The sequence below is a fragment of the Carassius auratus genome, chromosome 14 (genome assembly GCF_003368295.1).
Source record: "Carassius auratus strain Wakin chromosome 14, ASM336829v1, whole genome shotgun sequence".
NCBI lineage: Eukaryota > Metazoa > Chordata > Actinopteri > Cypriniformes > Cyprinidae > Carassius > Carassius auratus.
The window spans coordinates 30,315,897-30,330,569 of record NC_039256.1 but is presented as its reverse complement, the minus strand read 5'-3'; the positions used below and the strand labels follow the sequence as shown (position 1 = coordinate 30,330,569).

Sequence of the window (14,673 nt, the reverse complement as noted above, 5' to 3'; positions counted from 1 at the left end):
TTATAATTTTTTTTGCGCAAAGCATTCCAGTTGGTTATAGATGCATGACTGTGTGAACCCATGACACAGAAGGGAATGTGTGTGTGTGTGTGTGAGGGGGAGGACTCACATGGTGGAGAGGGAATGCAGGGTGTTGAAAGCTCCCGGGGCGATAGTGGAGATCCGGTTATCGTAGAGGGAAAGCAGGCGCACGGAGCTCAGGCCGGTGAAGGTGGCGTTATCCACACAGCTGATCTGATTGCTCCTCAGCATCCTGACGGGAACACAGAGGCAGGTGGATCACATTGAGTCTGACTCTGACCGACAGCTGCATGCAGCTCACGGAGCGTTTATGAGATCTAATGCATTCAATCAGTGCGACTGCTAACACCTCACTCCAGAAACAGTATTTTGTGAATGTGGCGTACATGCAGCGGGTGGGTAAACACACACACACACTGGTGTAAATGAGGAGAGCAGACACAAATCGAGACAGGAGTCTGGTACGAGTCTACAGTGATTTGATGGTTGTGAAATAATTTACAGGAAATCTGAGCAGACGGCATTTAATGTGTATCAGACCATTCAAATGAAACATTGCTAAACTGCCAATGCCATTAACCTTTATTTAACCCAGTAAGTCAGTTAAACAGAGCATATATATAATATAATATATAAAACAACAAAAACAATTATTATTATTATTATTATAAAATAAAAGTTTGGGATCAGTAAAATTTTGAATGCTTTCTTTTAAAAGAAGTCTCTTATGCTCATCAAAGGCTGCATTCAGTTAATCAAAAATCCTGAAAAAAATTGTGAAATATTATTATTATTATAACTTAAAATAACGGTTTTCTATTTTAATGTACATTTAAATTATAATTGAAATATTTTCTAACAGTACAAGTCTTTATCACTTTTTTAAAATCATTTATACATCCTTGTTGCACATTATTATAAATATAACACAAAAATGATATGCAAATATATCTTTCGTGCGTTCTCCTAGAAAGAACCCGACCTATTACATAAACCCTATATAAATCCATTCATTTATATAAAACATATTTTATAGAATGTAATCATATATAAAAACATTATACATTCACTTGAGTCTAAGTATAAGTACAGAAATGAACCCTAGAGTTTCTAGTCTATTATTTTTCTTTAATTCTGTAAATGCAAAACAGTTTTGTTGTAGGTGTAGAGTTTGGGTTAACGAGCTGTATTTGAACAACAGATGTAAATGTTCTGTCTGTGACACGGGACTAGATGAGTTTGTTAAGGGGCGATCGGGGAGGGCTGAGCTGCCCAAAACAATCAGGTTCTCCTAAAGGCCCTCAGCAGCACAAACGGGCTAAATGCAAACCAGAGTCAGTCGTGCTGAAAACCCGAAAGCAGCAGATCCGGCATTAATCTCTGACAAACAGCGATCTGAGATGAACAAACTCAATTTGGACACACACTCCTGGGATTTGAAAGCCACCAAATCCGATATTGCAGGACCATGATTCCATTCATTTGCTCTCCTATGCACTTCTCTCTCTCCAATTAGGCTAATTAGAGTGACAGCAGACCTTAGCAAGGCTTTTTCTAACCACCAGGCTTCAGAATAAGCATTGTATTAGCATCTTTGTTCCCGATAGCTGGCCAGCATAGGAGACGTCTATGCCCATGAGTTACTTAGAATAGCTTCTCGCACTCAGCATCGTGATTAGACCCGACGATCACAGCTTTTGCAGAGAACAGGCAATTTTTATTTTCTAAAATAGCCTATATGAGCAGTTCCTGGAGCACATTCCCAAGGCCGTGTCTCTGGTGTTCATGCATTTCTATTAAAAAGCGTGTGAATATATGAATGTAAACGTGGCTCAGAGGCATGTCTTCAATGTAATGAGCAGGATCACCGTAGAATACTGAACAATGAGCTTAAACGTGAAACTGGCAATACTTACAGCGTTTTGAGGCCGGTCAAACCCTTGAACATCCGTCCGCTGACCGACTGCAGCTTGTTTCCGGTCAACAGCAGCTCCAAAACGCCTTCGGCCCCGTCAAACGCCCCCTCACGGATGTCCCGGAGTTTATTATTACTTAAGTTTCTGCAGACACAGAATTGAAGCTTTTCTTTTAATGTGTCTCAAATGCACTATTTATTACTCTGACAAATGGCAGAAAGCACTGGTTGAAACGGTACAATGCAAATTCTTTGTTTCATCATATGAATAGGTTGTGGTTGTATCCTAAACACACGTTTACGATGATTCACCGCTTAATTTTAAACCGTGCTTCAGTAAAATGTAAGGTCGGGCTTTTAGATCTGCCCAATTTATAACCGTGCTAGATAGCAAGCAATTTCATGCATGATAAATCACCAGTCCTCTTCCTGAGTGAATACCGCTTTTTCCAATTTTGGAGTGGGCCGCAAATATCGCCTGACGGTAAATCACTGCATGCGTTTTCCTATTAGGTCGGAATATTCCAGAAGCTTTTCTTGTCCCGCTGTCCATAGCGAAGCTGAATTTCCCAAACACACCAATGTCATTCAGCAGTCAAACCAAAAGAGAGAAATAAACCCGTTCGTACATCTTGCGCAGGTTTGGCAGCTTCTTGAAGGCCCCTGTAGCCTCAAGGACGGAGATTTCATTGTCGTTCAGCCGTCTGGTGGAGAGAGAGACAGCGGTTAAGCAGAGGACTCACAAGCTACTGTATAATAATAAGATAAAGCACTAGTAAGCCTCAGTGGAGCATGTAGGAGTGATGGGAAGTGATTATCATTCAGACTCTGTCTCTGTTTCAGTCTTCAAGTCTCTTATGTGGGAGACGCTGTGTAATTGGGACTGTGATGTCATTGTAATGAAAAATCAGTAGCGCTCTCTCTGGTGTGAGGGCTGGGTATGTGACTCTCATACACATTCAACATCAGTGATGACAACATGAAGGACATACTCTGATACTTCTGCAAATAGTAAGAGTAGAGGTGGAAGACGGGCGAATGTGCAGAAAAATGGAGACAGAATCTGGAAACAGATGGTGTATTTTGGAAAGGCATAGTACTTTATGGAGGAGATTCAAACTGGAGCTGCTTAAGGAAGAAGGAACGGCAGGAGGAAAAGAAAAAAAAATTATAAAATATGGACCCAATTGACATTAATTACTGTTTCATTCTGATTTAAACACTGGTTGAAAATCTTAAATTAATAACAACTGGAAATATTCTAAAAGTGCGGTCACATTTACCATTGTTCTGCAAATATCCAGTTGCAAAAGGAATATATGCAAACAGAAATTTTGCATGAGTGTGAAAATGATTCATGCATTTCCACTCAAGACAATGGACTTTTTTGTCCATCAAATTTTACAGAATTTAACGCATTTTAAGGGAAACAAAATTCTATTGTAAATATTTTCAATCAAATTTTACATGTATTTAAAATACTTTTTTTTTCACTGTATAATTGGGGGTTTATTCAGAAATAAATCATTTGAAAACCTATGCATGTAATACACAAGATATCTTCCAAAATAACTTGGTGCATTCAAGTCATGTTGGAAAAATCATGTTTACGTATTTAAATCACCTGTCTTTTATAATGTTACATTTGTGAAAATGAATGGAATGATTATTAATTTTTATTTACGATATAACTGATCTAAGCATTAAGAATAGTTACTTTGCATATAAAAGTAATAAATCTGTACGATTACTATAGAATACATCATTTAATTTATAGCACATTCATAAATTGAATAAAAAAGCAAAACACACCCAGTGTGCATTCTTTATTAATCATTTAATAGATTAAGAAAAATCTTGTTGCGACTTCAGTGCCACAATAAACTGAGATTTGCTTTAAACTGCTAGCAAATATAGCTAATATTTACAAAGAAACAGCAAGTAACACACAGATTTAATTTGAAGTGGAATGTAGTAGTAGATTTTTTTGAGTTTTTCAAATCTACTCCAGCAATCTTTGTTTTATTTACAACTTCGAAAAATTATTATTCTTATTTTTTTTACAGTGCATCTTACTCTAACCAAAGTTATTTAAATGCACTGCAATTCCCAACTTAAAATAACTTATAAGAACTTCCCAGGAGGACTTCAATGCACCAAATGAATAACCAAGAAATGACAAGAAATTATAACCAGCAAATGACAGCATGAGTCATATACTGCACAGCAGTTAGCAGTACGCTAGTATGCCTTTGCAAACAGAGCGAGACAGGCTGGTGCAGAGAAGGTCTAGACAAGGTTGAGAGAGACTTTCCAAACATTAGTAAAGTAGAATCTAGTAAATAAACCATGGCTGTCTTCTTGCTTCCCCCAGGGCTGCCGTCCCCAGCGGGGCTTGCCATGGGAAAGCACATCAGACATAAAGTGCTGGTTCCTGAATGCTAGCATTCCCGCAAGAGCGCTATAAATAAGCACCTGCGCTAGCGGGTGCAAGCTGTAGTCACTGAGCCGCAGAAAGACAGAGAGAGAACGAGAGAGTGTGACAGATGACTCGAATTGAAAAAACCCTGATGTGTCCTCTACACACACCAACACAAGGGCAAACGCACTGTCACCCTGAATAGCGCTGCCCAGGGAAAACAAGGCTAGGTGGCTAATGGACATTCATTCACCACAACTCAGCCGGGGACAGGACCTTACATTCAGAGGAACGAGGCCTCAGAGACAGAGGGACACCCTGGAAAAATGTGGGGTGAGATTGTAAATGGCCAATGATGGGGTGGCTAGGTGCGTCTGTAAGCTCAAATGTGTGACCCTTACAGGTCCGTGGTGTGCTCCGGCAGGTGAGGGGGGATTTTGGTGAGTTTGAGGTTGGAGCAGTCCACCACCGTTCCCTCACACCGACAGCGCTCGGGACAAACCAGGTCCTGGAAACACTCGCCGCTGAGACGACTGCGGTAGTCCTCCGTCCCTGACAAACACAGACAGAGAGACGGACAGCTTATTCAACATCACGCTCAAAATCTGTCAACCACACGTCATAATCCACAAATCTACAGAAATGAGAAATGTATTTGCATAAAAATGAAGCCTTTTTGACATTATTTCCAGGACAACGAAGCACTTCCACATTAAAATGAAATGAAATACAATAATAAATGGTATTTATAAATCAAGCTTTGTGTTGTACCGACTATACAGTATGCTAATTTAAATAAAAGTGTTTTTCAAATAGTATGGGAATTAGAAAATTAAATATCAAAGTAAACTGTCTTAATGGCTTAAAATAAAATAAAAAATATGTAAAATATTTGAACACAGTTTTACTTATTTTTCTAAGTAAAATGTACATTTGTATTCTCCCTGCAAGCATTTATGTAAAAGTGTCACGTTATAATGGCTTAATGACTTCATTGTAATCATTGTAAAAAGATTTAAAATACGAACAGTTCGACATTTTTAAATAATTTATATTCATATTAAATAGAGCTGTAATACTGTTTAAATTTCAAATAATGGGATTTAGATAAAAAGTAACAAGTAACATTTTACATTTAAATTCAGAACACAATTTTACCTATTTTTCTATATAAAATGTAAATATGTACTTTTCATGCAAATGTTCTAATAGCTATATATATATATAAAAAAAACAATAATATTAATAACCGTATAAGTAATACAGTTCAGATTTAAAAGGAAAAAAATCTCAGAGTAGGATGTCTGAAATGTAACACAGTAATGAGAAATTGGGGAAATGTGCTTAATTATGTTAATGGCTTTGTAATCTATATAAAAAAATAAATGTAAAATATATGACAACAATTTTACTTTTTAAGATCTGTAAATATCCTGCAAAAAGTAATTCTTACATTTTTTCTTGACTGTGAGGCAAAACATGACCTGGACATCTTTTTAATGAGATTTACCCACATAATAAATAAGAATGAATATTTTGGTTTTATGTCTTTTTTCTTTCCACCTATAAACACAGTCGCAGGCACTTGTTTGCGAACACAGCTTCACTGTCTGTATTCTTTTTTTTTCAGATAACAGCGTCAGTGAGCGAGAGGTCAGGTATTGGAGATCTGGCACTACGAAGTGTTTTGACAGGAAAACACAGGCAGTTTCTGCGTAACACGAGCTTCTGGCCGCCCGCGATAAGTCTGCTTCCCATCAGCCATCACTCGCCTGCCACTGTTTATCATATTCCCACCATCTCCGTTTGGCTGCACTGATGTTTCCAGCCAAATGTGTACGAGAGCAACCTTAAAAAAAAAGAAGAAGAAGAAGAAACGCAGATGCAGAACACAGCTAGAGCTCCTCACAAGCGATCCGTTGTTCCCGGGTTAGAGAACGGCACCTTCACTCCTCACAGTGGCAAAGCGAGCTTCCACCGCACATATCCCAGAATGCCATGCTGTGTGCGAGTGTGTCCAGCGGTCCCTGGTGCTTGACGGAACCATGTGAGGCTTGTGTAGGCGGCGGCACATGGTTAGATCAAGCACAAGAGACAGCTGCACCAGAGGAGCGGAGCGGGACGGAGAGGCGGGGAGGAGGAGGAGGAAGGAGCAGCCAGGACACAGCAGCCAGGAAGCCGCCCAAAACTCTGGGCCACCATGCACACAGGCGGGCCGGCCGCTTTCCCTCGTCCCAGCATGGACAATAGCCCACTGGGAATACAAGCCCGAAAAGACAGACAGACAGGGACTAGAAAGACACACATAAAGACATCGCAGAGGAGAAAGGAATGGCGCAAAGCCCTCTGCCACACACACACACACACACACAAACACACAAACACACACACACTGTGCTACAATTACCCCAAATACAACTCATTATATACACTAACACTTTAAAACAAGAGATGACAGAGATGTACCTGTTTGTGATCGGTGTTTTCTCTGTTTTGGAGGGGTGAACTTATTTAATGCATCAAAATTTATGAATATTTTACTTCAGGTTGGGGTGGATAATTTTATCAGTTGCTTATTAATCATGCAACGACACATATTACTGTTATGACTTTCATTAATAATATTTGCTATCTAGATGATAACTTTGTCTAGTGATTTTATGATCTTTTTTTTGTTGCCAATAAGATAAGATAACTTATTCTTCGCTGACCGTAAACTGTAATTTCCCACTTTATTAACTTCCTAAGGTTTCAAATTTGGTGGAATAAAGTCCAAAAATGCATATAATAACTGGATCTTGCAACATAGAGACTGTGCATTCTTGCATTGACATTCTTTCAAACTGTCTAAACTGAATTACACATGCAGACATTCATATGAGAACAAAAAATATGTCATTCAGAGAAAAAATTCAATTTTTGAACATGCACAATTTACTGAGATCTGGACCTTGGTAATCGTACAGCTGCCTATGGGCCTGCATACACACACACACACGCACACACACACACACACACACACACACAAAACAAAGATTTTCATGTGCAAACACACACTCGGGGCCAGTAGCAGGATGTGTGCTCCGGCGCTGCTCTTATTATTGTGCTGATATACTGACAGAAGTTTAATGAGAAAAAGCTCTGGCTTAATATCAAAGCAAACAGCGGCTGCACTTCTCCCACCAAAGCAGTTCCCTCAGGGGCCCGGGCTCTTGGCTGTGCGTGGGGGCCGACTCCGACTCGTAAAAACATCTTCTAACAAGGCATCTTCATTCAGCTTCAGAGCAGCCAGCATTGTCCTGTTAGCACTCTGAAACCTGGCAGTGTGTGAGAAGAACTGCTCCAGGCCAGAGTATGCCACACACAAACTCACACATAGGAAAAGGAAATGAACGTCATTGAATATGAGGAGTCTCAGTGTGAAGAAGCATGTGAGCAGCAATTGCTTGGCCATCAACAAGACACTGTGTGATTTACTTGACTGACTCTTTCATAAGGTGTAAGTCCCTTTGTAATGTTATCTTGGACCACAAACCAACTGTAATGTACATCACCATTTTCCACTTACTCATTGAATTTAAACAGACGCACTACTGCTTTTGCATATTACACTATTTGTATTCAGCAAGGATGCTTTAATTTGATCAAAAGTGACAGTAAAAGTCTGTACATTGTTACAAAAAAATCAGTTTCAAATAACTGCTATTCTGTTGAGATTCGACTCTTCAAAGAATCCTAAAAAAACAACAACAACATGGTTTTCAGAAAAATAACAAGCAGCACAGCTGTTTTCAACACTGATAATAATAATAATAATAATGATAAGAATTCAGAATATTAGAATGATTTCTGAAGGTTCATCTGACATTGAAGACTGGAGTAACTATGCATAAAATTCATAAAATAGAAAACTTATTTTAATTTGTAATCATTCTTGACAATATTACTGTTTTTAATGTATTTTTTATCAAATGAATGCAGACTCGACGATTGTAAGATCATAGGATTTTTTTAAATGTTAACACTTTGACAGTCCACTTTAGACATTCTAATAACTATAAATAACTACATGTCAACTAACATTCTACTAACTATAAGTCACTTTGCAAGTGCAGGTCAACTTACAGTACTAACCCTAACCTAACAGTCTACTAATACTTTAATGAGTGTTGGTGCAGATGCAAAATAATGAGTTAGTTGACATGTACGTAGCTGCAATTTTACTTAAATTTAGCAGAATGTTTAAAGTGACCTTTAGAACGCTAGTGTATTGTGACAACATTTGAAATGAGCGAGCTGTTGAATACTAATTGTAAAGTGGGCAATCATGTTACAACGTCTTAATATTTTGATTTCTGAAGGACCCGTTTTTGTATGTTAATGTGAATACATATTCTGTGTGGACTGATGAAGAAGCCCTGTGAATGTTAAAGTATGTCTGCATTGGAGCCTGTTTTCCACCAAAAATGACCATATAGGTCGTTTGTGCAAGCATTTATTATGACCTATATTTACGTTTGAAAGTTAAGCGCCCTCTAGCAGGCGTAAAAATAATGACAGTATCGCGTTGCGTCTGTCGTCATGAATTGACGTATAACTTCATTACCAATCAAAACGCACGTTTATTTAAATGCAATGTGTGGCCGTTTTACACCGATCTCACAATATTTCCTACATATTTTACTACTGTAGGTAGCTTATTCGCTCGAATGACCACACCTAACCCCACCCCTAAACCTAACCCTCACAGAAATCATGCTAAATTATAATTTATTGAGCATATACATTTTCGCGCACATCTGTTCCCTGGGATCGAACCCATGATAGCATGATTACATATCAAGGAATAACGCAATAATCTACTAACTGAGCTACACGAAACGCAAACCAGAGGGCAAATAAAAGAGTACAAAACATTAATATGAAAACGACCTTTTGCTGATGGGGGCGCAATTGTAGTATACGCTTTGATGGGTCGTATTTCATGGATTTGGATAAATGACCTATACAAGCGTATTGGTTGGAGGACAGGTTGCTGCATTGTGTAGTATATTGTGATAACTCAAATGAACTCAAAAAGTCCTCTTTAAACAGTGTGCATGCGTGTAGCTTTACCTGTGCAGCGAAACTTCTTGCCCTTGACCTGGCTGATGCGTTTGTTGGCGAGACGGCGCGGGTGGCTGCATCGAGCTCCGCTGGTCTCAATTGGATTGTCGAACAGGTAGTCGGCCAGCCATTTCAGATGACAGTCACACATGAAGGGATTCTGAGCGAGATGTCTACGGTGGGCGGACGTAATGATAAATCAAAACGCTTCATTAGAGTCAAGGGAGTTTTTATAATCAAACAGTAATATCCTGTGATAACAATATGATTCATATGACATTTAAGAGTAAGGTTTTCATTTGTTTAGTTCACATTTATCTCACTGCTGTTAATGTTGTTGTTTTGCGGTCTATTTGCTGCTAATTAATTGCGGGGTGAAGGCAGTCCTGCTCAACAGTTGCTTAGAGACTGGAGTCTCCTGGACTGAGTGTGGGTGTGAAGGATGAAGTGTTTGTGTGTGTGTGTGTGTGTGTGTAACTCACAGTGTTTTGATGGCACGCAGAGGGGTGAACAGGCCTTTGCTGATGGTCTGAAGCTTGTTGTCATATAGGGACAGCAGGTTGAGGTTCTGAAGGTCTTTGAAAGTGTTCACGCGAAGACAGTTGATCTTGTTGGCATTCAGCAGTCTGGAAGAGTAAACAGAAGATTCATTAGACATTTTACTATTAATGTGTAATGACATCACTATAAACATACGTTAACAAACAAACAAACCAAAATCTAAAATATTTTTAGATTTATGTTTAATTTACACGTATAATAGGCACACTCTTACCATTTGAATTACCATTTGAAGTGGAAAACCCCCCCCAAAATACCTTGAATACTGACAATGTCAAAATTATGCTTTCTTAAAATAAAATATAAAACATATATATAATAAAAAAAGGATGGACTAAAAGCAAAGCAAAGACGAAACAAAAAGCTAAACAAAAACAAAACGCAAGAAAAGCAGACAAAACTAAACAAAAATAAGTAAAGCAACACGAAACAAGCAAACCAATGCAAAGTGAACCAAAACAAAACGAGCAAAGTGAGCCAAAATAAAATACAAAACAAAACAAAAAAAAGCAAAGCAAAGCAAACCAATCAAAACAAGCAAAGCAATGCAATGCAATGCAAAGCAAAACACAGCAAAACAAAGCAAAACTAAAATAAGTAAAGCAACACGAAACAAGCAAACCAACGCAAAGTGAGCCAAAACAAAACAAGCAAAGCGAGCTAAAATAAAATACAAAACAAAACAAAAACAACCAAAGCAAAACAAAACAAAGCAAAGCAAAGCAAAACAAAACAAAGCAAAGCAAAGCAAAGCAAAGCAAAGCAAAGCAAAACAAAAACAAAAACAAGCAAAACAAAGCAAAGCAAAGCAAAGCAAAGCAAAGCAAAGCAAAGCAAAACAAAAACAAAAACAAGCAAAACAAAGCAAAGCAAAGCAAAGCAAATACTTTTATTGTTGTAGTGTTTCATGTATACTGTTCTTGATGAATAATGATTATACATTGCATTACAGAAGTCTAAACAGAAGTTACAGTAGTTAGTGTGCTCTGTTTGTGTGGCATCAGTCACCATATAGAAGCATCTTTAAGTGCGGTTCCTCAGTCTGTTTCAAGCACATGTATCCTAAGGGGTACTTTGCGAAAGACTTGAGAGACAATAAGGACTTTTTATTTTCAATTTGCTTGACTGAGCGGAGAGTGCTGCTCTCTCCGAATGATTTGATGTTTTGCTTTAAAGCCTCTAGTGGGGTGTGTTATGGTGGCAGTAAATTCAGTAATCTGTGCTGTATCAGTAATCACGAGCAGTGCGTTGATGTCACCGGACATAAAATTCACAGTGTGGGATCCACAAAAGTGCACAAAGCTGTGTGACTCGACGTAAGTATCAGAAACATATTCAGATCTATAGATGCAATTTACTCGGTTCACAGATCACTAATTTTAACAAAACCCGAGTGAATGTGTTGTCGATGAACTGCTGGAGTATTCAGCTCCTGAGTTGCACACATCACTCCTGTCATGTCACACACTTCTCTCTCGTTCATGCTGCCTGACAATTGACTAAAGCAGTCATGTGCTTAATTACTGAAAGCCACTGTAATGAGGTTTTGTCTTGGAGCAAACACATGCATCGTTAGTCTTCTCACAGGGTGAAATAATTGGGTTTGAGTATCTCAGAAAAGGAAGAAAAACTAGAGTGAATAAAACCATAAACAAGAGAAAGAAACACAGAAACACCAGAATAGCTTTGCGAAATTGCTGGAATGCCCCGAGGTGTACCTTTGAAAGGGTCTTATTAAGAAAATCCATTAAGGATGAAGAACTCTAATTGCTGAAAACACAGATAATTTGAGTCATTATGGCAGCTGACAGTGAAAACATGGGCCGGGCCGCTCCAGTAAATCTATGGCGCTTTAGAAGCATAATAACAGGTGATGTGAGCTTATTTTGTGCCTGAGGCAGCGGTGTGTACGTTAAGAAAAGTGGAAGCCATCAGAATTTCCCCAAAGTATTAGAATAAGCTGAAACGGGTCCATTAGAGCCGACAGATTCACCTTAATTTGGACCATTAAATGCAGAAATGATGTCAGAGCAATGTCTCCATGTCTACACAAACATAAGTAGGTGTGAGGGACATGTTTAGCAATCAAGACCAATTTACATGCTAATGATGTCGAGAGTGTTCCCCCAGAGGAAACGAGAATTAAACTTGATGCTCCTTTCAGTCAAAACACTACATGCTCTTTTCACTTCTTTTAGTGCTTTTCTTCCTTTCACGAGGGGAAAGGCAGAAATGTTTTACCTCCTCTAATCAAACAAGTCCATTTTTTATACTAAACACATTTGTTCTGTACATATATACAATGGGTTCCTAAAACAAAAATAACTTAAAAACATAATAATAATTAGGTAAATAATCAGGCATTCTCAAATCATGCTAGATGACATGCACAATCAGGCATTGCACACATTTGCAGAGAGAAAAGTGCTATTGTTATTAAAGCAAATGTAAAAAAAAAAATCAAATACAGATATTCTTAACTTTTTTTTTTCTCAGAAAATTGTTAAGAAACTAAGATAAAATCTAACATTTATTATAATATAATTTTTTTTCTTGTGTTCACCAAGGTTGCATTTAATACAATACAAACAGTTATATTTTGTAATGTTGTTACAATTTCAGTTAATAGGTTTTCTATTGGAAAATGCAATTTCAGTGTCAGATGCTCCTTCAGAAATCATTCTAATATGCAGATTTGCTCAAGAAACATTTATTATTATCAAGTTTGCTGCTTAATATTTGTGTGCAAATCATGATGCATGTTTTAGAATTACAAACAGAATTTATTTTAAATATATATTTTTTCAAATTAATTTTAAATGTCTTTTAAATGACTTTGCTGTCACTTTTGATCAATTTATTGCATCCTTGCTGAATAAATTCATTTCTTTGAGTGGTAGTGTAAAAAGAAAAATCACTTGTAGTAAAACTCGGACCCCACTGAACATTGACATACACAGAAGTCATTATCTTCTTGACATTGAAGGTTATTGAGCCATAAATGCAGCACTCACAGCAGCTGCAGGGAGACCAGGCCATCAAACAGTCCCTTTGGGATCTCAGCGATTTTATTTCCATACAGGACCCTGGAGATACACACAGATACAATGTAAATAGAGAGCAGTGAATCAGCCCACATGTGTATAGCCCACATGCAACACATCAAGCGTGGATGTGTTTTTCTTAGAGGGGTCAAAATCATAAAAGAATCATGAAAGTGCTACATAAAACTAGTCCTCTGAAGTCATACGATACAATGTAGCTGTATATAAGAAACAGACTGAAATCTGTCAGAAAAGTTACTGATAATGTTGTAAGAGAAAGCTGTTGAATCAGAAAACAAGTAATTGATTTTGAATTAATAAATAGTTAGATATAAATACCTCTCTTATCAACAAGCCATCGAGAGTTAGAGCAGTTGTCAACGTTTTCAGTGAATAATGACTTAAATTTCAGTCTGTTCCTGAAACAAAGCTATTGTATGGCTTCACGAAATATAGTGCATGACTATTTTTATGACAATTTATGGTGTTTTTTGTGTCCTTTTGAAGTTCTCCATTCATAGTAAATGAGTTTTGTGTCCACAGAAGAAAGAATGAGTTTATATGAGTTCACTTCCAGCTGAACCATTCCTTCAACAAACGTGTGGTTGTGTGTTTATGTCATCTCGCGTGTCCTCTGTGCCCATCTTGCACCCCTCAGCGCCTCTTTAATCACGCCGCATGTGTAAATGAGCAGTGTACAGCTGTGTGGGCCGGACGCAGAGAGATAGATCTGACCAAATGAATATGCACACGCTGAGGCTTCTGTCTCTCTCGGACTTGTTGAGGTGATTTAAATGAAAGTCCTCCCTTGTGTTCATGCAGTCACAGATGTCAGCAAACTCACTCAGACAGACAGTACGCTGTCTCGTCTCCTCTCTCTCAGCTGATTTATTCGACACCTGTCCTTTCACCTGACTGTTTACATTCACGCACGCCTATTATCTTTGTAAATGAATTAGCATGCAGCTCAGGATGTATGAATGTTTGCAGGTGTGTGTGGAAAACACTTACAGTGAAGTGAGCGAGCGCAGGCCACTAAACGCATCTTCTGCAATCTCGGATATCTGATTCTTGCTCAGGTCTCTGTAATGACATAAATAGAGATAATACGGCCGACTGTTAGACCAACAACAGAGGATGGTTTGCACATTTATCTGACAGGACGTCAATACTCCATAAATACCCAACGAACTCGATACTGAGGAGAAAGAACATAAGAAACTGCATGGTGATCATCATTAGCATCTAATCTTTAAACCATTTACTTCTTCTCACATTAAGCTGTCACATGACTTGGACTGCAGTGGACCATGAGGGTGAACACATAATGACTTGATTCTTTCAAATCTTCTGTCATGTAAGTTGTTGGGGTGGAAATAAACTCTAGAACGATTCGGTGAGAAGTGGTTGTGAATTCATGTTTTTTTTTTCCTCTGGTGTGTTTCTCTCAGGAAGCCCAGATTTGTTTGTGTATATCCTTTAAAATACTGAGCTCTGCACATCAAGACATCACTGCCAAAGCAGAGGTGAGAAGATCTGAATAAATATCTGAATTTGTGTCTAAAATATAGATTTTCTTGTGCAGGCTGACATGCCTCTAGAAACTG

At 38.2% G+C, this 14,673-nt stretch overlaps 1 protein-coding gene across 1 annotated transcript in view; it reads right to left on the bottom strand.

The window, feature by feature from the left end:
- The window catches only part of slit3 (slit homolog 3 (Drosophila)), a 162,489-nt gene that overhangs the window by 35,305 nt on the left and 112,511 nt on the right, over positions 1-14,673 (bottom strand). Inside the window, exons 11-18 of the mRNA XM_026281176.1 lie at positions 14,078-14,149; positions 13,037-13,108; positions 9,944-10,087; positions 9,471-9,634; positions 4,757-4,907; positions 2,566-2,640; positions 1,938-2,081; positions 110-253 (exon numbers count right to left, since the gene is read on the bottom strand). Of these exons, the coding sequence (XP_026136961.1) occupies positions 110-253; positions 1,938-2,081; positions 2,566-2,640; positions 4,757-4,907; positions 9,471-9,634; positions 9,944-10,087; positions 13,037-13,108; positions 14,078-14,149 (966 nt within the window). The remainder of the gene's footprint in view (positions 1-109; positions 254-1,937; positions 2,082-2,565; positions 2,641-4,756; positions 4,908-9,470; positions 9,635-9,943; positions 10,088-13,036; positions 13,109-14,077; positions 14,150-14,673) is intronic.